This window comes from Vanacampus margaritifer, chromosome 13, assembly GCF_051991255.1.
Source record: "Vanacampus margaritifer isolate UIUO_Vmar chromosome 13, RoL_Vmar_1.0, whole genome shotgun sequence".
NCBI classification, from domain to species: Eukaryota; Metazoa; Chordata; class Actinopteri; order Syngnathiformes; family Syngnathidae; genus Vanacampus; species Vanacampus margaritifer.
This window is the reverse complement of record NC_135444.1, coordinates 3,578,825-3,602,469: the sequence shown is the minus strand read 5'-3', so window position 1 is coordinate 3,602,469 and position 23,645 is coordinate 3,578,825. Positions and strand designations below refer to the sequence as shown.

The following is a 23,645-nucleotide window of genomic DNA, read 5'->3' as shown; positions in this document are numbered from 1 at the left end:
ATTTTACGAAAGCAAATCAAGCTTGTCAACTTCCATGAAAAGTCTGTACCAAAATTTCAAATTGTCATATGTAAAAAATAATTAATAACATTGATTTTGCAAAATATTTTTTTGTTACCAAATACCATTTTAAAGGGACAGTATGTATTATTTAGCATCTAGTGAACTAATAATTAATTCATTTTAAAAACCCACTAATAATTTCAATAATATGCACACAAAAAAAGATGTTCTATCAGATCAGTGTTGAATTTTTGATATAAGCGTACGTCTAGTAATTATTTTACATACGGTAGGTCTTGCCGCACCTTACAGGAGACTGACCTGTTTTGCTGCCATCTTTCTGCTACGGATACTCGAAGGAGAAGACCTTCACAAACGTAGTTAGCCTCTGGTGGTGCTTGCAGCTAGTGTCAGACCCAATTGGTCGACCACTGCTTACCTTCCACAGCTGGGGCCTGCGGGTGGTCATCGCCGAGTCTCGTGATTCGGGCTCCTGCTGCTTGGTTCTCTCTGCTTTGCTCTCGCTAGTTTTTCTAGCCGCACTTGTTAACTACTCAAGCTAGTTCTTGCTAACCGCTCTTGTTAGCAATTCCAACAAGTTCTTGCTTACTTTCTCACTCACTCCAAATAATAATCAGTAGTAATAAGTGGTAGCCTTGCAAAGTATGATCTCTCTGAGGCACCGTAGTATGTGTGCTTCAAAATTGTTGCATTCTATTAGTTCACAAATACATGATATAAAACAATACACACGTCCCTTACTTGAACTAACTGTTATGAGTTGAATTCTGATTTCAAACTGATTTATCCATGAATTTGTTGTGTACTGTATATGACTGGTGTTGGGCAGAATCTTTGAAACTCCATAATCATTACTTTTCAGTTTGTACAACCATAAACATTGCATTGCCAAAGAGTGCAAGTCATGTCATTTTCAACACTTTACATTGGTTAGTAATTTGCAAAAATAATCCCAACATGTGGACTGACTAAAAATATAGATTTGTGGAAAATTAATTATAACTACAACGTGGCCCGCAACTAAAATGAGTTTGACACCCCTGGTCTGCTAAATCAGCAGGGTCATTCTCTTCTTGCCACGCTGAATAACATTTACAAGTAAAATGAGAGGAACAATGTGGACGTACATTGAGCCACCGTCACAACAACCTGACCACATCCTTGCTGGTAGACTCAATGTGTCAGTTACATCTGCTATCAAAGTGGGAACTTCTACCAGAAACTTCTCCTGTTTGTGTAATTGACTGATTAGTGATGCTTCCGTGTACCCGTATACATTATTGGCTCATTATCTTGCCTCGATCTTGCCAAAATCTGCCTGTTGTATTCATTGACAGACACTGTGTACCAGAAAGAGAAATGTAGCCGTAAGGGGGCACAAGCCAGTGTCTTCTTGTGCCGGTCCCAAGCACGGATAAATACAGAGGGTTGTGTCAGGAAGGGCATCCGACGTAAAACTTTAGCCAAATCAAACATGTGAATCAAATATATGACTTCCATTCTGGATCGGTCGAGGCCCGGGTTAACAACAACCGCCATCTGTGCTGTTGACCTACAGAGTGCCGGTGGAAACTGGACTACTGTTGGTTTAAGGAGAAGAGGAAGGTGTGTTCGTAGGAAGAAAGAGAAGAGGAACACCAAGAGTTTAGGACTGAGAGTAGGGACCTCAATTTTCGAACTATGACAGGAAAATAGAGAGAGCTGCTTGGCATGACGCACAGGAGGAAGGTGGTCATACTGTGTGTTCAGGAGACCAGGTGAAAAGGGAGCAAAGCTAGAAGTTTAGGAGCAGGGTTCAAGTTATTTTATCATGGTGTAGATAGAATGGAGTGGGAGTTATTGTGAAGGAGGAGTTTAATAGGAATGTCCTGGAGGTAAAAAGAGTGTCAGTTAGAGTGATGAGCCTGAAGCTAGGAATCGAAGGTGTGATGATCAATGTTGTTAGTGGGTATGCACCACAGGTAGGATGTGAGCTGGAGGAGAAGGAAAACTTTTGGTTGGACCTTGATGAAATGATGATCCCTAGAATTGTCATTAGTGCAGACTTCAATAGACACATTGGTGCAGGTAACAGAGGTGATGAGGAGGTGATGGGCAAGTTTGGTATCCAGGAGAGGAACAGAAGGACAGATGGTGGCTGATTTTGCAAAAAGAATGGAAATGGCTGTAGTGAATACTTTCTTCCAGAAGAGACAGGAACACAGGGTGATCCACAAGAGTGGAGGTAGGAGTACACAGGTAGACTACATCTTGTGTAGACGGTGTAATCTGAAGGAGATCAGCGACTGCAGAGTAGTGGTAGGTGAGAGTGTAGCCAGACAGTATAGGATGGCAGTGTGTAGGATGACTCTGAAGATGAGGAAGACAAAGACGGCAAAGGCAGAGCAGAGGACAAAGTGGTGGAGGCTGAAAAAGGAAGAGTGTTGTATGACTTTCAGGAAGGAGTTGAGACAGGCTCTGGATGGTCAGGAAGTGCTTCCAGATGACTGGACAACTACACCAAACGTGATCAGATTCAGATTCAGAATATTTATTGTCATTGTCACAAGGGAACAATGAAACTTTGTTAGGAGCGTCCATTCAGCCGAGTTGGTAAAGTGCCAAATCCCAAAACATAAATACCCATAAAATAACCCAGTATAAACATTTGACACAGTGTAGGACATAGTACAACAAAGACTAAGCGCAACTTAAGGTCTGGTCATTAATAAAGTGCAGAGCAGAAATATTCAGATACCTGAGACGACATCGTGCCTCAGTGCAAAACCGGATCATTTAATCAATTATTAATTATTATAATGGTCAGGGAGACAGGTAGGACAGTCCTTGGTGTGTCATCTAGAAGGAAAGGAGACTTGGTGGTGGAATGTGGTGCAGAAGTGGATCCAGAGAAAGAGGTTAGCTAAGAAGAAGTGAGATACTGAGAGGACTGAAGAAAGTAGACAGGAGTACAGGGAAATGTGGCGTAAGGTGAGAGTAGAAGTGGCAAGGGCCAAACAAAGGGCTTACGATGACTTGTATGCTTAGACAGTAAGGAGGGAGAGACTTATACAGGTTGGCAAGGCAAATAGACAGAGATGGGAAGGACATGCAACAGGTTAGGGTAATAAAGGATAGGGATGGAAGTGGGTTGACAGATGCCAGTTATGTGGTGGGAAGATGAAAAGAATACTATGAAGAATTGGTGAATGAGGAAAATGAGAGAGAACAAAGAGTAGAAGAGGTGACTGCTGTGGACCAAGAAGTAGCAAAGATTAGTAAGGATGAAGTGAGAAGTGCATTGAAGAGAATGAAGAGTGGAAAGGTACTCGGTCTTGATGATACCCCTGTAGAGGTATGGAAGTGTCTAGGAGAGGTAGTAGTCGAATTTCTGACAGGGTTGTTCAACAGGATCTTAGATAGTGAAGGGTTGCGTGAGGAATGGAGAAGTGTGCTGGTGCCCATTTTCAAGAACAAGGGAGACGTGCAGAGTTGTGGTAACTACAGACGAATAAAGCTGATGAACCACACAATAAAGCTATGGGAAAGAGTAGTTGAAGCTAGACTGAGGACAGAGGTGAACATTTGTGAGCAGCAGTATGGTTTCATGCCAAAAAAGAGTACTACAGATGCAGTATCTGCTTTGAGGATGTTGATAGAGATGTACAGAGAAGGTCAGAAGAAGCTGCATTGTGTCTTTGTAGATCTAGAGAAAGCTTGCGACAGGGTGCCCAGGGAGGAACTATGGTTTTGTATGAGGAAGTCTGGAGTGGCAGAGAAGTATGTTCAAGTGGTGCAGGACATATATGAGGACTGTAAGACAGTGGTGAAGTGTGCTGTAGGTGTGACGGAGGAGTTCAAAGTAGAGGTAGGTCTACATCAGGGATCAGCTCTGAGCCCTTTCTTGTTCGCTATGGTAATGGGCAGGATGACAGATGAGGTTAGAAAGGAATCTCCATGGACAATGATGTTTGCAGATGACAAAGTAATCTGTAGTGAGAGCAGGGAACGGGTGGAGGAAAAGCTAGAGGTGTGGAGGTTTGCCCTGGAAAGGAGGGGAATGAAGGTTAGCCATAGCAAGATGGAGTATCTGTGTGTGAATGGGAGGGACCCAAGTGGAAGAGTGAGGTTACATAGAGAAGAGACCAAGACGGTGGAGGAGTTTAAGTATTTAGGGTCAACAGTCCAGAGCAATAAAGAGTGTGGAAAAGAAGTGAAGATGCGTGTGCAGGCAGGTTGGAATAGGTGGGGAAAAAAGGTGTCAGGTGTTATGTGTGATAGAAGAGTTTCAGCTAAAATGAAAGGAAAGGTTTATAAAACTGTGATGAGACCAGCGATGTTGCTTGGTCTGGAGACAGTGCCACTGAGGAAAACACAGGAGCCCAAGCTGGAGGTGGCATGGATGAAGATGCTGAGGTTCTCTTTGGGAGTGACCAGGATCGATAGAATCAGGAATGAGTACATCAGAAGGACAGCACGTTAGAGGCTTTGGAGATAAAGTCAGAGTTGGTGTGAGAGCAGAGAATGCAGAGGACAGGGTTAGATGGGGGTAACTGATTCGCTGTGGCGACCCCTGAAGGGAAAAGCTGAAAGGAAAAGAAGTGTACCAGAAAGAATCTCATCAAAATTGCCTTATTGCTAAAGGTACAACTACTTCTACAGTAGTAGAATAAGGCAACCAGAGGCAAACGTCTTTTTAAAACATCAACAAATTGAGCTTTGAAAGTTAATTCAAGTAAAGCTATGGCTACAAAAGATCCTAGTTTATGAAAGATCCGTGCAGCTATTTTATCGAGCTGCCTCCTGGTGAGAATTCCAAGGTGTACCCCACCTCTTTCCCACAGTCAGATGATATAGGCTCCAGCTCACTCAGACCTAAATGACGACAAAGGCTACAGAAAATGGATGAATGGATGTTTCTGGATCTTGCACACACGTTGTACCCAACCCTTCATATAGAAAAACAAGCTTGGCAACAATCAGGCCCTAGCTTGCCCGCTCACATTAAAGTCAACTCAACGAGCATATCACCTCACCCCATCACAAAGAGCTGCACAACAACTGGATGCATTCACTAATATGGCAACTGATGAAGTCCGGCCGCAATATTAGGCACACCCATTGTTCTGGCTTTCGATATGCTGCTAAATTTTATAACGGTATGAAGTCATTATTTTTGTTTAGAAAATATCAACACATTCATATGTAAAGTAATTAAATTCTTATAAATGCATATTGCATTGCATCATAGGAGTTGGAAATGGTGGCTGCTCAGGACCCTCCGCTTGTGTATAGGCATGATTTCGACACTGTTGATAATGTTACGTAGTTGGGCTTATTGATGTGTTGAATTACTGTGTTGAATTACAGCTGCACCGTGAGTCAAAGGTGTGCTGAGTTGTTGACAGAAGTCACGTTCCTAAAGCAGCAAAATCCAGCCATTTTTAACCATTTCAGTGGGTGGCCATTTTGTTACTTGCTGTCAACTGAAAATGGCATCACAGTTGCTCAAGGCTCAGGTTCAACCAATCATGGCTCAGCTTGTGAACATCACGTCCAAACTCAGAAAACAGTTGAGCGGCAACATTACCTGAGACCTGAGCAAACGAGTGAGACCTTTGCCAAAACATGCAGTACATAGGTAGGACAATTTGTCTTTTTAGTGAGCACAACTTAATAACAACCAATTCCTAATTAAGTCTATTGTTTAATCCTGACTTGAAAAATGTTTACCATTACTGATCACTATTATGCCAAGTGATTATATACTGGGAAGTTGAAGCACATTCAGACATTCAACAACCGGGACAAGCAATTTGCTTATTTGACACAGATTAGGGTTCTCAGTTTCACAACAGACACATTTTTACAAACAAGGAGTCAAAATGCACGTCCTCAGGCTGTTACAATGTCCTGTTATTTGTCAGTTAATGACACTGCTATCTTCCCTGAATAGTGATTGGCAGGTGGGCCTGCCAAATGATGGTGAACATCCCCCACACTTCCATGTGATGGTTAACTCAGTGTTTATTCCTTCATTTGTATATGTAAGACGAAGCTATTTGCAAGTGGTGCAAAATAAAATATAATTAACTTCATTACACTTTTATTGCAACAACGAAATTGCTGCCATGGGTGGACTGAATTGTTGGTGCCGAGTATACATAAACCATTTCTGGCTAGTGTCTTCTGGCTCATAGGAAACCTACCTGTCTCACTCCCCTCCATATACGATGCAGAAACTGTCAAAAAGCTCACCTTGGGTCCAGGTGGTCCTGCTGGTCCAGGCTTTCCAGGTGGACCATCGGGACCCTGAAAAAATCAGAGCGAGAACGCGGTAAACGCAGTTATGTTTAGTCACTGATAACAGCCCAGTAGAGAAGATGACTCATATACAGCAATGAATACCAGCTGCTACATGAAGGCATGATTGTGGCATGTTGTTGGAAACATCCTGGTGGGTGATATCACCTCAAACCAATAACATGATTTGTTACAGATTATTTTTATTGGATTAATATTATTCTTCATACTGATGCCCAAGAAATTCTGTCATCACACCTTCTCTTAGGAAACTTGATACGGGCCTCAGTTATTGAACAAAATGATAAATAATTAATTAAATAAATAAATACAAATAATTAAAGATTACAACTGTGATAACTGTATATGACTAAGTCGGATTTGGGCCAAATATGAATAATTATAATTTACTGCAGGTAAAGGAAGTACTCAGTAAATTTTGTAGAGTAAATTTGACTATATCCGCTGAGGTATGCGGTGCCTACTGTGTGTCAGTATACAGAATCACTGATGTCAGGTGGAGTCCTCGTACCTCCTTTAAACACACCAGCAATAAGGTTACTTGCCAAAAGTGCAGTTGTTTGTTTACATTCAACCATCAGCCACAGCCAATGCGAATAACGTCAAACACTCTGTGATCGTAGGATTAACAGTTTCAGCACCCTGGCACCCTTATAATGGTCAGTGGATACTTAAAAAACATTTTACATGTTAGACTGTGAAATGATAGGGATTAAACCCTGGATTTCCGCTAAGTAAATGCAGAAGGAGCATATTTTTATTTCTCCTCTGGGAGATCTTACCACATTTTCATACATCTTGAGACCACCAACAGGCAGCTGGTGGACCAGCAGGCATTTAACATTAGAACTGTAACAGTTTAGGATAAAGTCACAGACGAGCAATGTTGGGAATAATGGCGTTTTTTCATAAACGGACTACTCTAATTATTTTCCCCATATTTGAAACACCATTATTGTTATTATATGTGAAATTTGTTACATTACAATTTATTTATTTATTTATTTCAAGCCTCAAAGTAAGCTTAGGTAGATTCCGGTAAGTCCATTCATTAAAATATATGTTGCGCACAGTTAGAGGCACTGTTGTTGTCGCATCTCGTCACAATAATGGTGTCTTGACAGCAGGAATGAGTAGTGACTTTTATTTTGGAGGTACCGCGGGAAGCGGGTCTCAACGTGTCTTCTATCACAATGAACATGATGTAAGCATTTTAGGAAGTCCACGTCCCATGAAGAGCGATTTGTTGACAATTTGTTCCACCAAGAACCATTACAGGACATCACAACTACAGAAGCACCATGACAGTGATAAAGATAAGTCACACAGCGACACACACCTAGTTTAATTAATAGCGCCAACAATTGTATTTCTCTTATTAACCGTCTGTGCTACAACCGTCCACAAATTACACATGGGTGACATATGTGCCACAAATCACAATTTATCCAGTATTTATTTTATTTTTATTCTGATTGATGTGGTAAATGGCAGTGGTAGAACATACAGTATATATATGGTATGTGTCACTATAGAGTTAGGTATTTGTGTGACATACATATTTTACTAAAATAAATGAAAACACCCTATATAGCCTGGACATAATTTGAATTCCTTGTATAAAAAATAAAAATCTAATAATAATAATAGTAATAATAAGGTAAAAAAAATCCTAATTATTTTATATAAACCATTTTTTTAAAGTAATGAAAATACTTTGCCTGGTAACGAGTTACTTTTATTATGAAGTAATTCAATTACTAACTCAGTTATTTTTGTTAGAAAGTAATGAGTAAAAAAGTACTTTTCTAAAATAACATTCCCAACACTGCAGACGAGATAGAGGTGGTGTACAGTAGGAGGGTTTCCAGGTCACTAATTGGTTGAATGTTTTTAATTAGATACAAGAATACTTAAGTAGAAAATTAATTTATTATTATTATTATTATTATTATTATTATTACTATTATTATTATTTTCTCCTGTTGTTGTGGTTCATGTTTAATTTTGGATTTTAATTTATGTGCACTTTATTTTAACTGTGTGTTTTAGGGTGTAATTTTATACTGCTGTTTAACTACAGTATGTTTGTTCAACTTGAATTATCATTCATAAATTTCCTCGGCATCAATTCTTGGTGCACCTAAGGCATTTCATTCCTTTAACTTCAGGTATGTGAGAATTAAAGCAAACCGCACGCCCACACACACACACTCATACACACACACACACAAACAAACAAACAATGAAAGACACAATCACAGCCACACACAATAAATAGGCTACATTCCTGCACATCTGCATCCCTGCTGCTTACAGGCCAGGCTTGCACTCCACTTTAGCCAAGGGCCTGGAAGAAACATCTTTCTCTTTCATTCAGTTTTATTTCAGTCTGTCAAAAGTGCTTTCCCATAAACGAGTATATGTCAATATTATTTATTTCCAATAGATAATACACACATTTATTACACCAAGTCATAAACATGAGAAAATTTGCTGTAAATATTCAAGACATTTTTGAAAAATGTGTTTAAAACAAAAATATAAGTGCTGGCTGTTGATATTTTACCATTTTGAACAGAATTGACAAAGCCTAGATCGTCGAGGTTTTCTAAGAAGTGAGAAATGAATCAAGCTTAACGTGCAACCTCACAAATTATAATTTGACATCTTAATCAGGAAAATTCAAGAACTATGAGCTTTGCCATTTCTTTGGAAGGAAAAATCCCTGGATAAACATTTAATATAGTATTAAAAATAGAATTCAGGTTTAAAAAAAAAAAAGATTCTACTATAACTTATTGATGTTCACGCTTAACAATTAAAGAAACATACATTCATAATAAATACCAGGTGTTAATTTAAGGCAGCTGTGGTATAAAGCTTGTTATGCACTATTTATATTTTTTTCTAAGTAATAATACACATGAACTTGTATTTGAACTTATCAAGGTTTGGACTAACAATAATACAGCCAAATATTATTATTTTTAGTACAGTTCGGTAAATGATCTCAGGAAACAGCAATTTTGTGACAAAAAGGAAGCATATAAACAAAGGCAGCAGCTTATTTTTCATTAAAGCCTTGACAGCAGAATCATTCACTATTAGCATGTAAGAACATGGTTGGAAACCTTAAACGGCACCTTCAAAGTAACCTTGTTTGTTTCCATGACAAATGCCTCCTCCATATCCTGCGGCATACTTTAAACGCTTTGATAACGGTTTGAAACAGTATAAGTCTGTCAGACTATGCTGAGCTAGCAGAGACAAAACCCCAGACTGACCGCACACTGCCCTAAGCTTCCGACCACATAATAACTCCAAGCCTCGCTCTGTCTCTGCTTCATGACTCAGAAGGTTTCCATGTGTTCTCCAACCTTTTACGAGTAGACATGTTTCACTTTTGACCAGCTGTTCTCATGTCCATCATCGTAAGAAGCCAGCACAGAGGAAGCAAAACAGGCATATGGTTTTATGCCTTTGAAAAGTAATCATGATCATAACCATCATATTACGACATGTATGGCTGACAAGTGGTGCTGGCTGGCGTACAAAATTACAGAACAGTGGAACCCTAGAGTTTGCTGTGGTTCACGAACTACAGCAAACTTTCAGCGAACAGAGCATCCATGCATAGTGATCAGCTTGAATGACGTTCGAATAGTTTAGTTTTGTTGTAAATCAGCTGTTAGCGTGGCTCCTAATAAAGTGAAAAGTGCAAGTAATAGTGCTATTAGAAAGCCTTAGAACAGTGGTGTCCAAACTCGGTCCTCGAGGGCCAGATCCTGCAGGTTTTGAATGTTTCCCTGCTCCAACGCACCTGATACAATGAACAGGATCGTTATCAGGCTCATGCAGAGCTTGCTGATGAGCTTCAGGTGTGTTGGAGAAGAAAAGAAACAGCCAAAACCTGCAGATTTAGGGCCCTCGAGGACCGAGTTTGGTCACCACTGCCCTAGAAACTAGAAAGTCAGAGGCTTTCTGCCTAGTGTCTCTATGGCATGCTCAGCCCATAGGTGCCAGGGACCACACACACTCAGCTACTTGCTAGCCGTCTGCCCTAGGTGACTTGTTTCTGGCTCTGGAACTGATTACCGTAAAATCTAGTGTATACTCCCCCCCCCCAAAATCAACCTAAAAAAACTGCTTTTTCTCTGTGTATAATGTGGTTCCCTGATTTGCTGGCATCATTTTTTATTCTGGCCAACATTTTTTTCCCTCGGTTACTCTCTAATGAAAGTGAAACAAGCTAGTTGTTTAATGCTAATATTTAATAACGACTTTGCCATTTTCAACAGCACCTTTTGAGTTAGGAAGAGATCAGCCTGTCAGGCTGTCAGCATCAATCCATGCAGGGCCTATCATAGTGCCTTTGAAAAGTAATCCGATGGCTCCTGCCGTCTTGCCTGCTGCAGGCTAGCTAACAATTAGCGGCTAACGCTGGAGCTGGCGCTGAATGCTGGCAACAGGCACTGTATAATACTGTGGCTGCCGTGGCTCAGGGTGTAGAGACGGTCCTTCAGTAACAAAAGGTCGGCTGATCGATCCCCTCTCTACCCAAGTCATGTGTTGTTGTGTCCTTGGGCAAGGCACTTCAAACACATTGCCTCCAGTGCTATTCACACTGGTGTATGGTAGGTGCGAATGTTAGGCGTAGGAGCATACTGGCAGCCTCACTTTCGTCAGCCTGCCCCAGGGCAGCTGTGGCTACTTAGGTAGCTTACTGCCACCACAGTGTGGTTGTGTAAGTGCATGAACAACGTTTCCATTCCATTATAAAGCGTCTTTGAGAATCTGATTAGATAGAAAAACACTATCTATATAAATCTGATGCATTATTATTACTATGTCAGCATAATTAAGTACCGGTAGTTTTTTTGTGTCCTGAATTGGAGATTGAACTTGGTTTCAGGACAAAGTTGTGTTGTTGATGTCGGTGGCAAAAATTTGCAAGACACCGCGTGACTCAAAAAATTTGTCAAGTCAGCGGTCGTGCCGCAACACGCTGCCACGCTGAACAACTTCAAAATAAAAGTGAGCAAGGCACTAAGGTCAGCGTTTGGAAAGATGTTATTTTGAAGTTGGCTTCACCACTGGCTGCGTGCTCCATCCTGGATACCATGAACAATGTTGCTACTTTTAGCTTGACTAGTTATGCTCATGGTCTATTCACACAAACAATTTTTGAAATGAGGTCATTAATTACATAAATTTGCAACCCTAGACATTTAATATCATGTTGGAATTGTAACGGCAACACGTGATGGTGTGGGCCAAGCGACAGACAGCTATTGGATAGCCAAGTAGGCAGCAAAAATGCACTGAATGTCCACATGTACTTTTCACGATAAAGGGTAACAGTCCTAGTTCACACAACTGCTCAGGTCCATGGCAAAAATTGCCACAACAAAACAAAGAGGTAATACTACAGATTGTTACAGAATGTAAGTATGCCTTTTTTTCCCCACCTAAAACATCTAGGTAATGGTAAGCGTCTATAAAATTAATTTTTTATTTTATTTAATTTTCATTGTTTTTTATGAATGAATAGTATGGTGGGACAATTTTGGATAATTTTATAAGGGAAAAAAATGTGTCTCATTCACGGGATTTTATGGTAATTCTACTTCCATTTATTTCAGATAGGAGCAGGCTCACAACAGATTAAATTCCTTAATTTGGGTTCCACTGTATTTTCACAGATAATTCATGTAAGAAAGGGTGTGATTTAGAGGTCTGAACGTAAAAGGAAACGACCCAGTGGCGATAAGGAATAACATCAACAACAGTGTAAATAGACATGTTGCATACCCATCGTAAATGTGACTCACGTGAATCACACTATGATGATCGGTAACAGGAACAAACTCACCACAACACAACACAAAAAAACACCAATTTTAATTAAAGTTTGCCCGAAGTTAACCAAATGATTGAGTGTGGGGAAGAGTCAGTCCTGACCAACTAAACAATGTGTAAGTTTTAATACTCATAGTACACTATTATTAATTAAACATGCAATATTATTATATAATGTTTTTTCATGACACTTGTGTTGCTGTTTACCTGAATTTTTGATATTTTGCACACACCAGTAGTTTCATGTATTCAATTAATGTACAGTCCTGAATTCATGAACTTATAGTATGTGGATTTTTCCTTTGTGAAGTGTTTAAATAAGAAAGAAAAAAAACTCTATTTTTGAATCTCTTAATGTTGTCTCCTATATTGGACTTTGACATGGTCAACCTGCTGAGTTTGCAAATGTTACTCACCCTAGAGCCTCTTGCTCCTTGAGGACCGGGCAAACCAGAGGGACCAGGAGGACCCTAGAAAAGAGTGAGAGAGACAGACAGAGAGAGATTAGAGGGAAGAAAGAAAAGAGAGTTAGAGTATGTTAATGGCAAGCAATAACATGCAATTCACTGTCCCAGCCGCCACAGTGATATGTGCAATATTTATTTAAGAGCCTCCAGGTTCAAAGACGGGAGCCTGTATTCAGCTAAAAGCTATTTTTGTGAAGGTCTCAGCAGTACAGGTGAAGTTACATTTTGCAGAAGAGATTGTTACTATCAGACTTTGAAAAGTGTCAACCTCCACTAAAGCCAGTTTTGGGCTAATGACATGCTCTGATATGATCGTGACGCATCATCAGAAAAATCTGACTTCCCTCCAGGTGTGCATCATGTCTAGCTAGCAGCAAACGTTTAAACATTCACTCTAGTTTCTGAATCTGTTCTGAAACTTAGCCCTTATGGCTCTAACAACACCTTTAAAACATTTGAGGTTCTCATGCACTCTACAGCTTCACAGCCATTTTATTTTTGCTGTTTTTTATTGTCCTCCTGTCCCTTACTCTGGTTTTTTAGATGAATTTCCTGAACTTGGTGACTCAAACATCCATCCATCCATCCATTTTCTTGGCCGCTTTTCCTCACAAGGGTCGCGGGGGTGCTGGAGCCTATCCCAGCTGGCTTCGGGCAGTAGTGACTCAAACATAATAATCGAAAATAATCCATCCATCCCTCAATCCATTATCTACCGCTTATCTGGGGTCGGGTCGCAGGGGTAGCAGCTTTAGCAGGGAAGCCCACACCTCCTTCTTCCCCAGCCACTTCAACCAGCTCCTTCGGCGAGATCCCAAGGTGTTCCCAAGACAGCCGAGAGACATAGTGGGGACTCCCGCTGGTGGGACATGCCCAGAACACCTCTCCAGGGAGGCATCCAGGAGGGATCCGAACCAGATGCCTGAGCCACTTCAACTGGTTCCTCTCAACGCGGAGGAGCAGCGGCTCGACTCCGTGTCCCTCTCACATGACCAAGCTTCTCACCCTGTCTTTAAGGAGAGCCCGAACACACTGTGAAGAAATTTCATTTTGGCCGCTTGTATCCAGGATCATGTTCTTTTGTTCACGACCCACAGTTCGTGACCATAGGTGAGTGTAGGAACGTAGATTGACCGGTAAATTGAGAGCTTTGCCTTTCGGCTGAGCTCCTTCTTTACCACAACGGACTGATACAGAGTCTGCATCACTGTAGACGCTGCACCAATGCGTCTGTCGATCTCCTGCTCCATCCTGCCCTCACTCGTGAGCAAGACCCCAAGTTACTTGAAATCCTCCACTTGGGAGAGGATCACATCCCCGACCAGAAGAGGGCACTCCACCCTTTTCAGACTGAGGACGATGGTCTCGGATTTGGAAGTGCTGATCTTCATCCCAACCGCTCCACATTCGGCTGTGAATCGGTCCAATGAGAGTTGGAGATCGCAGCTTGAAGAAGCCAACAGCAACAGCACATCATCTGCAAAAAGCAGAGATGCAATGCTGAGGCCACCAAACCAGACCCCCTCAACACCTCAGCTGCGCCTACAAATTCTGCCCATAAAAGTTATGAACAACTGGAGTCCAACCCTCAGTGGAAACGAATCTGACTTACTGCCGGCAATGCGGACCAAACTCTGACACCGGTCGTACAGGGACCAAATAGCCAGTAACAGGTGGCTCGGTACCCTGTGTTCCCGAAGCACCCCCCACAAGAATCCCCGGGGAACATGGTCGAATGCATTCTCCAAGTCCCCAAAACACATGTAGACTGGTTGCGCCCTCAAGGATCATGCTAAGGGTGTGGAGCTGATCCACTGTTCCACGGCCGGGACGAAAACCACACTGCTCCTCCTGAATCCGAGAATCTACTTCCCCGACGGACACTCCTCTCCAGCACTCCTGAATAGAATACCAGGGAGGCTGAGCAGTGCAATCCCTCTATAGTTGGAACACACCTTCCGATCCCCCTTCTTAAAAAGGGGGACCGGAGGGATAATAATATTATTAACTACAGTACCGGTAATACAGGGAGACACAAAAAATGGGGAATTTTTAGCAATCCAATAAAACCAAGAGTGATGGGAAAAAAATATTGTGTTCATAGTAATTGAAACCTTAAAACATGCCATTTTAGAAACAATGTTGGAATTATTTTTTATTTTTTTTATTACGTTATGTAGATGGCATCCTCCTGTACGAATCCATTGAAATCTGCTGTTGAGATTCTTCATTGACCACTGCAACATCTTAGCTGATTGTAAATGGCATGTTTTAAGGTTTCAATTATATGAATAACACATTTTTCTTCCATCACTCTCGGTTTTATTGAATGGTTAAAAAGTTCCAGTTTTTTTTGTTTGTTTGTTTTTTGTGTCACCCTGTATTATTATTTTTGGGTGACTTTAACATTCATATAAATCTCAGATGGTATTACTTCATAAAATTTGAAGTCTCGGCTCAGTGACTGACCACAACCAAAGATATAGCAGTCGCAATGCTTCCTGAGCTACTGCGTTTGGCAATTGCTTCCTTTCTTCTTATACTGGTTCAATTCATGATCTGACGAATTATTCTAATGTTGTTCTGTAGAATGCCCTCGATTCTATATCACCATTAAGACTTAAAACTCATTATAAGAGACTTACTCTCTGGTTAACAAACCCAAATCTTAAAACACTAAATAAAAAATAAAAAATAAAAAATGTGTAAGTTTGAGTGCAAATGGAATGCGACAGAGGTCTTCTGTCAGGCATTGGGCGATATCTTGCTGAAACCCAAAGAAGCTCAAATTTGAGCTAAATCTAATTATTTCGCCATAATGACCTGTCTTACTAAAAATAACCCTAAAACCCTAACCGTACTAATTTGATACAGCAGGAATGCTAAAGCAACAGCCGCCGGTAACTCAAGGACTCTTCTTCTTTCTTTCTTTTCCACACATATGGGATTTTTTAGTTTTTCCTTGCCCACTTGAGGGGTTGAGATCAGAGGATGTTGTTTATTATTGTGGGCCTGTGAAGCCCTTTGAGACTATTTTGTAATTAAGGGCTATATAAATCAACTTGATTTGTCATTTATGGGTACACTTGACAGTTATGTTTAATTGATGTTTGGATTATGAGACGGTCCTTGGAAAAAAATATTCTCCGTGAGAGGTCCCTGGACCCAAAAAATTGGAGAACCCCTACTATATGATACTGCATGTAGAACAGTATGCATCGAAAACTTGATCATCAGCTACAGAACTGCACGAGTGCTAATATTTTGACCTTTTGTCGATAGTACAATGGACTGCAGATCAACATTACAGCAATCTCATTAGTGAAAGCCAAATACAACCAAATATATTGACTGAGTTACAACAACAATGACAAAGAATAAACAATTAAAAATGTAGAGATATTGAAATTGTAGTCTCAACACTCGTTTTCAATATTGTTCTCCTTGTTTTTCATTGATCTGTGTGGAGTTTGCATGTTCTCACTGTGGCCCTTATCCAGGTAATCAACTGAATGTACTAAACACTAATGTGATGTCATCCTGAATTATTATTTTTTCTCTATAGTAGCCCTGCGATTGACTGGCAACCACAGCAGTGTGCCCTGCCTCTTACCAGCACTGCAGTCAGCTTTGAAAGACTCCAGTTCAACTTCAAACAGCATAAGCAAGGGAAACCCTATTCCCAGAATAGGAATGAATTAATTAGACTTTTATTGCACAATAAAGGGTGAGATCATGGACAGTCACAGAAGACTAATGTTACCGCTATTACATGCTAATTATGCTGCAGCTGCAGCATCCTGACTAGAAGGACTCACTTTGAAAGATTGTTGGATTATAAACTGAAAACACACATACTATCATGTTTGCTTCAGAATTCATAACTAGTAGCTGGGAAATTACTTCATGTACTGTATTTGTTATTTTAAACTATTGTCACATAAAAAGAAAAATGAATGTGTAAGAATAACTCAAGATCAAGTGTGTGTTTCAAGATTACAGATTTACAGAGAGCAGGGTCAACCTGCTGAACTGTACAGCCAACTTGGAAGCATGCCTGTAAGGCAGCGAAATACTACCCCTGAGGAAGGAAACCAGCTTTTTTGTTTTTCAAGCGCAGAGGTCATGACAGACAGAGACACTGAACTTCAACTGACCTTGCATTCAAAACAGGCCTGTAAGTAGCCAAAACATACAATCAAAGATAACAGCAGAAAAAGGCCAAGTGCTTTGGCCAATTAAGCAATATTTTGTATGAAATTTTGACTTCATACATTTAAAAAAAAATCCTGTGCTTAATACAGTAGACACCATCATTATTATCCTACAAACCGCTTACTTACTAGACGTCACATTCACACATGGGGGGGGGGGTTGTCATTTTGATTGCATCAGATGTTTAAGCTTGTACCCAGGAGATCAATTAGAATGTGCATAATACACTCGTTTGAATTTAACCATGTTATTGAAGACATTACAGTGAAATGAGAATATCTGGGTCATAGTGGCTCTTTGATCTGTTTCTCCTCAATGTCCTACAAGAAGTGATTACTGATGCAGTTTCTTCCATTGCCCAACTCTATATTTATGCGAAAGCACAATCTTTATCACATTACATTACATACACTTAACTGAATCAGATTTTCCAGATTGAAAATAATGTTTATAATAGAAAAAAAATACCATGCTCTTACTATTACTCAGATTCTAAAATGGGAAAGCTGAAACAACAAGGGCAAGTTCAGCTATGTCCCTCCTGCATGCCCGCAGGCAATACAAAGGAAGCTGACAGGTGAGTCCAAATGTTTTACGTTGTTAAGATGAAATATCTGATGTTGTGCGCTCATGGAAACGTTACCCAAGCAGTACTTGAAAATCTGCTCTCTAAAATTATGTTCACCTGACAACCAGCTTGATGTAAATTATATGGCTGAATGGAGAGCAACATTTAAAGTGTCCATCCTTCAGAGCAGTTATTCTTTCACACATAAAAGTCAAAGCCAAAAGAAAAAATGTCAGCCAAGGGTCTAGTATATTATTTTTACAGTTTGCACACACTGTACTTGTAAAAAGAACAGTGCTTTCAGAGGGCCTATTTTGTATGTTTCTATGCATGCTGGGTGTATATACAAATGTATTATTGTCTTAAGTTATTACTTTATTGTAGAGTTGTCAAAACTTATCGATTAATCAGCAAGTAATCGATTATCAAATTATCAAATCGACAACTATTTTAATAAGCGAGTAATTGTTTAAGCCATTTTTTATTTTAAATTGTCCAAATCCTCTGATTTCAGCATATCAACAGTAGTTGATCATTGATTTCTGTAGTCCTTCATGAAAGAAGACTGATTACCGTATTTTCACAACTATAAGGCACACTTAAACGTCTTAAATTTTCTCAAAAATCAATGGTACGCCTAATAGTAATATACACCTTTTGTGTGCACTGAGTTCCAAAATCTAAATGTTGTTTGACTTCGGTAAGCACCCTGCTTGACTGTCTATGTAGGAGCATTTCTGCCAACAGACAGCGGAACGGAGCAGTGCCGACATATTGCTTAAACACAGGAAATCCGGCCCTGGTTGAAGACTGGCAGGCATGAGAACCTGAAAGACTCAACTGAAAGATGATGTGAGTCTATTGGGTTCTCATGCCTGTCCAGTCAGGAGGACGTCATGGTGCTCATTGTTTTCGCTTTATGGAACTGCTAGACTAGAGCAAGTTACGCCACAATTTGTGAATGGATTGTGCATGCATGCTTGGGCTAAACGTATCTGCTTGCCCGAATCGAGCTTTTGCAATAGCCGGCATCATTTCTGAGGAGCCGCTTGCTAACGAAATTAACTCTGACAATACTACAATGTTGACGGAACCTGCCGTGTTTGATGGAGAACTTGCGCAGCTGTTGAATTTGTGGTTGAGGATTGTTCAAGAGTAACGCGAGCACATTGTTAAGTACTTCACGTACAACTGAACTCATTTTTACTCCACTGCCTTTTTAAAAACATACGCTAGCAAGTGAAAGCATGCTACCATATGTTTTTTGCTAGCCTATGTTTAACCATGCCTGCGCCCAATAGTGTGGTGCACTTAATGTGTGTGTTAAATACAGGAATAGCACCCATAACTGAGACTGCGCCTTTTTATACGGTACACCTTATGATCGTGAAAATACGGTATATAATGTCTTGCCCCTAAAAATGCAAAGATAATTCTTGAACATGTGGATCAAATATGAAATCTCTCTCATAAACACTTAAGCTTAAATTGGCTGAAGTTACTCACCGGAAGACCTGGCTCTCCTTTCAGACCACGTAAGCCGTCTTCATAGTCATACAAGAGGTCTTCCTCTTCGTACACATAATCATATCCGTGTGTGTTTCCATCATCAAAGCTGCCATCCAGTTGGAGTTGTTCTAAGGAGTCGACATTATTTTCATGATGCAAAGTGTTTCCACTAACAATTGGATGAATCTCCAAGTGCTGCAGAGCTTCTTGAGGCCCAACGTTTGAGTCGCCGGGGTTGGTTCTGGAAGTGATCCTGAGTCCATCTTTTAAATTAATTTGTCTCACTGGGGAAATCTGGCCTGGAGTGGGATAAGTGGGCTGCTGGTCCACGGACTTTCTCTTGTTCTTGGAGCTGTTGTCAAATTGATCAGACTCCCTTTTAAAAGTCACTTCTTTCGTCAATACGTTTTGGGATGTGGTTGCCGTTAGGGTGAAATCCAGAGCTGATTGCCCACTGTGAGTAGTTGAATTTGTTCTGTCAGTGTGAAGTGAGGATAACACAATGTGGCTCTGGTCTTCCAGATGAGCTTCTGGTATCGGGCTTGAGGTTGAATAAAGCTTGAACACACTGTCAGAGGCCACGTTTTCCTTAGAATGCATTTGATTAGTATTCGCTGTTCCAAGAGAGGAGATTGTTGCGGTATTAGAAGGACTTTCTTTTGCCTCCATAGCTAAACCATGATGTGCCAAAGACGATCGGTACGTGTCGGCCAGCCGGCACTGTTTCCTAAGGTAATTGCAATAATGTGCAGCGGCTTGGGCTGCAGGATATATATCGAGTTGGCAGACTCGACCATTGAACGTCGCAGCTTTGGGGTTCATTCTCCCTAAACTGAAGAGACCACCGGAACTCCCAAGTATCTGAGACCTTCCCAGAGTTTGCTCCCGCTGGTGCACTGCTCCACAATCAGAATAAAAAGACACTGAGCGTGCTCGAACACCAAGAGCAAAAGGGCGCTGGCGCCCATCATGCCAATTGTAAGTAAAGTAGATGGCGGCCTTCTCTGCCGTGTAGACGACCACTCTGCGCGGCAGGAGCTGAATGCCAAAATGTAGTCTGTCTCTGCCATCTCGGACACTGAAAATAAAAGCGTTGTTTGCTCGCCAGGAGCTCACACTTAGAACTACAGAAAACTCCTCACCAAACTCCGGAGGGAAAAGTCTGCTCACAGGAGCCTCATAAAGAGAGTTTGAGTCTAGTATTAACCCATGACCAAAAAAATTGAGATTTATAGGTGAGGGAACAGTGGTATATGTGGTTGAAGGGTTGGCAGTTCGTTCGTATGGATTGTCTGTTGTTGTTTGAACTGTGAGCCCAAGTTGATAGAGGATATCCACTCCTGGAAAAACAAAAGAGATAATATTCGAATTTAGCAGTCTTGCTTTGTTTCTATAGTTCCCAGAAAAGGGCCATACATGAAAAAACATACAATTGGCCCCTGTGGTGGACAATCTTGAATAAAATACTGGAATGTGATAAAAGTGACATTATCTGACATCTGCTGTACTAGACTATCAAAAGACATTTTCTGATATTACATGTACTTCAATACTAAAAATAAAAGTATACAACAAAAAGTGAGTGCTTAGAATTTTGATTATGCTTTAGTATGTCATTTATTAATTTCACTGCAGTTGTGCAGATCTACGTGTTGACTAATGAGCGAAGTTAGGTTGGCTGTCTGGTCTCAAACTGGAGGGAGGGAGAGAGAGAGAGAGAGAGAGAGAGAGAGAGAGAGAGACTTGAAGCACCCATTTAAAGATAAAGACTTCCTGCCTGTGTCTCATTTTTATGACCTTATTCCCTTCCGGCATCCCTACCAAACCAGTACAGGCAGGGGTATTCTTCTGCATTACGTGAACCAACATTTTGGGTTTTATTTTATAGTAACTACAGTAACAAAGATGGTTAGGGAAAGTGTATTTGAGTTAAGCATTTTTTTTTGTTCTTATTATTTTTTTTAATATTTGTTCTTTGTTACATTGGATAGTGGATAGTTCAGATACTTACTTCAGATAGTTAGTTTTGTGTATTTATTTAGCTAAGGTCATATATTAAACAAATGCAACAGGAATACCACTATTTCTACCAACAGCAGGTGTACAGACAGTTGTTTACTCTCCAGCCAATCGCAGAGCGGGTGGTGGAGGAGGCGTGTCACTGTATGTAGGCAGACGAGATGTTGAGTTGAGTGACTCGAGTGAAAAAAAAAAAAGTATACCACAACATAACGTGCAGCGAATAATACACACGGTTGAAAACAAGAGTAAATCTTGGCTTGGCATTTACCCGCTTGCGAGCTCTGAATGAGCGGCTTGGACTGAAGAGCAACGCAGAATCGGCCTGCTTGCTATTCGACAGGTAAGTGCCAAACAAAAAAGCTTGCTGATTTAGCGACATGCTAGGCTAAGTCACATTGACAAGGGTAACTCGGCAATATAGAACGAGGATAGAACTTTTTTTTATATCCTTATATTTACACCTGGCAATAAGTAAAGCTAAGCCAAAAGTCTGTAGTAACCTTTGGGAGTGGGTTGCGGGTTGGGTAGTTTCCAACGCTCTGGACGGGCCATGAAAGCATCACAAACTGTTTGTTTGGGAAGCTAAGTGCGCTATTGGCTGTTGTGTTGAGGTAGTTGAACCTGCTGTTTTATTCTTGAAAACTGTTGTTAGCTCCACACTTGTCCTGATTATTTCACCATCGTTACAAGGCGAATATCGTTTTGTCCGGTGCACGGATCAATAATGTGACCATTTGCAAGATACCTCGTCACTCACTCTCGTAGCTTGCTTGGTTGAGTGCGGTCAGAGGCAAGGGTTGAACCATGGGAGGGGTCCGTTTTGAATTGTTTTTTTACAAACAGAAATGTTTTTTTACAAACAGAAATAGTTTCTTTACAAACAGAAATTGTCAAAACAAAAAAATTGTCAAAACAAAAAAAATCTCGCCTTTAACTCTTTGACTGCCAGACGTTTTCAGAAAAGGGATGCCGTGGGTGCCAGCCGATTTAAGCATTTTGACTGATCTTTCAAGGTCCACAGAAAATTTTGTGTTTGGACTATGGAAACACACATACTACCAAATGTTTGGACTCTCATCTTTCATCAGAAAAAAAAGTTTGTTTCTACCTTATTCCGTTTTTCAGTAATCAACAATAGAACATGGTTAGTTTCACCCAAATGCTCTGTTTTGAAACAAAATACGGAGAAATCAAGCTTTTTGTGAAACGATATTATTTCAGGCACTCTAGTGAATTTGACACCTTTTTTTTCCCATGAATGATGCCACAAACACCTAAACAGTGCTTTACTTCTGTAAAACACTACCACCAACAATGAAAAAGTGTTTTTTGATAGCAAAATATGTTTATTTACATTCAACAGTGTAACAATTTGACAAAACAATTTGGCAAACTATTTACAAATGTGTGCAACCGTGGTACTATTTACAATTGTATGGATGTTTCAAATACAGTTTTTCTTTTTGTAACACTCCCCTGCGTGCAAGGGGACGCAGCAGGATTTGCACAACAGATTAGTTTCACTGCGATTGCAGACGCTACACTTTTTTGCTGGCTTTTTTTTCCGGGGAATAGCAAGTATATACTGCAGTGTGTGTTTGGCCATGTTGCCATCAAGTCTACTCTCAGGATCATGATACGGTGACGTTATGGTGGTGTTACGTCTGGCTTCCTCATTGTCCTTCAGTTCCTGTACCGGGTGGTTGATCCATCTTATCCACTCCATTCATGGTGGCATCGTAGTCCAGAACCAGTGTCTTCTCCGTGATCAGACTGTACCCACTCCTCCGATGAATATGCATTGGACTCGGGGCACTCTTCGTCGTCCGATTGAACGTTTACTGTGCAGAAGTGCTCGGTTGTGCTCCGCGTTTTCCGGCGTTAGCATCGCTAGCCGGTGAGGCTTTATGACGTGATCATAGCCGCCGCGTCAACGCTTCCAACTTCGGCGTCAACCTCGGAGTCACCATCATCATCATCGTCGTCATCAATGTGCTCTTTAGCACTGGTTGATGCTTCTCTTCTTTGAAAAAAACGATCAAGCGTGAGCTACTTGCCACCGGTCGCCATTTTCGCTTTCTCAGCCATTGTCCCCTCAACACTCTAGCTCCGCCTCACGTCTTCTACTACTGACACCTACCCGATCTTGTCCAAAGAGAGTCATCGCTGCCATCTAGGGGCCAAAAATAGTCATTATACTAACTGGATCTGCTTGATACTTTCAGCACAGCTGGCCAAGGCTTTCCTCCACCCGTTTCCCAAAAAAAAAAAAACTTGGTGAACGTCTTTGCCGCTCCTCCGTAGGATTTTACTAAACGTTATTTAACGTTTTTGGCAGTCAAAGAGTTAACAGCAGACGTTGGTTTTACATCTTTATTGTCAACACAAACGGCTGTGCTTGCCCCCTCCCTTCCCACGATGCATTCACAAGCACTTCGTAAAGAAGACAGCACACAACACAACCTAGTTTGTTACTGTACTTTTTTTTTGTGTTGCATGCCTGGTCGAGCTAACACAGGCAGGGACTGACCAGTCGACCACAAAATCAACTCACAAATCTTTAAATGTTGCTAAGCATAAAATGAGGCTTATTTGAGATTTTGCTCAATTTGACCTTGCTCATTACCCTTTAACTCGAGAAATGTAAGGTATACAGTATGTCTTTGTTACTTCCC

The 23,645-nt window shown here is 40.8% G+C and overlaps 1 protein-coding gene across 2 annotated transcripts in view; it reads right to left on the bottom strand.

Moving 5' to 3' along the window:
* Positions 1-23,645, bottom strand: part of col24a1 (collagen type XXIV alpha 1) — a 129,240-nt gene that overhangs the window by 88,188 nt on the left and 17,407 nt on the right. For both annotated transcript variants that reach the window (XM_077584106.1, XM_077584105.1), the window contains exons 3-5: positions 18,946-20,288; positions 12,606-12,659; positions 6,262-6,315 (exon numbers count right to left, since the gene is read on the bottom strand). In XM_077584106.1, the coding sequence (XP_077440232.1) occupies positions 6,262-6,315; positions 12,606-12,659; positions 18,946-20,288 (1,451 nt within the window). The remainder of the gene's footprint in view (positions 1-6,261; positions 6,316-12,605; positions 12,660-18,945; positions 20,289-23,645) is intronic.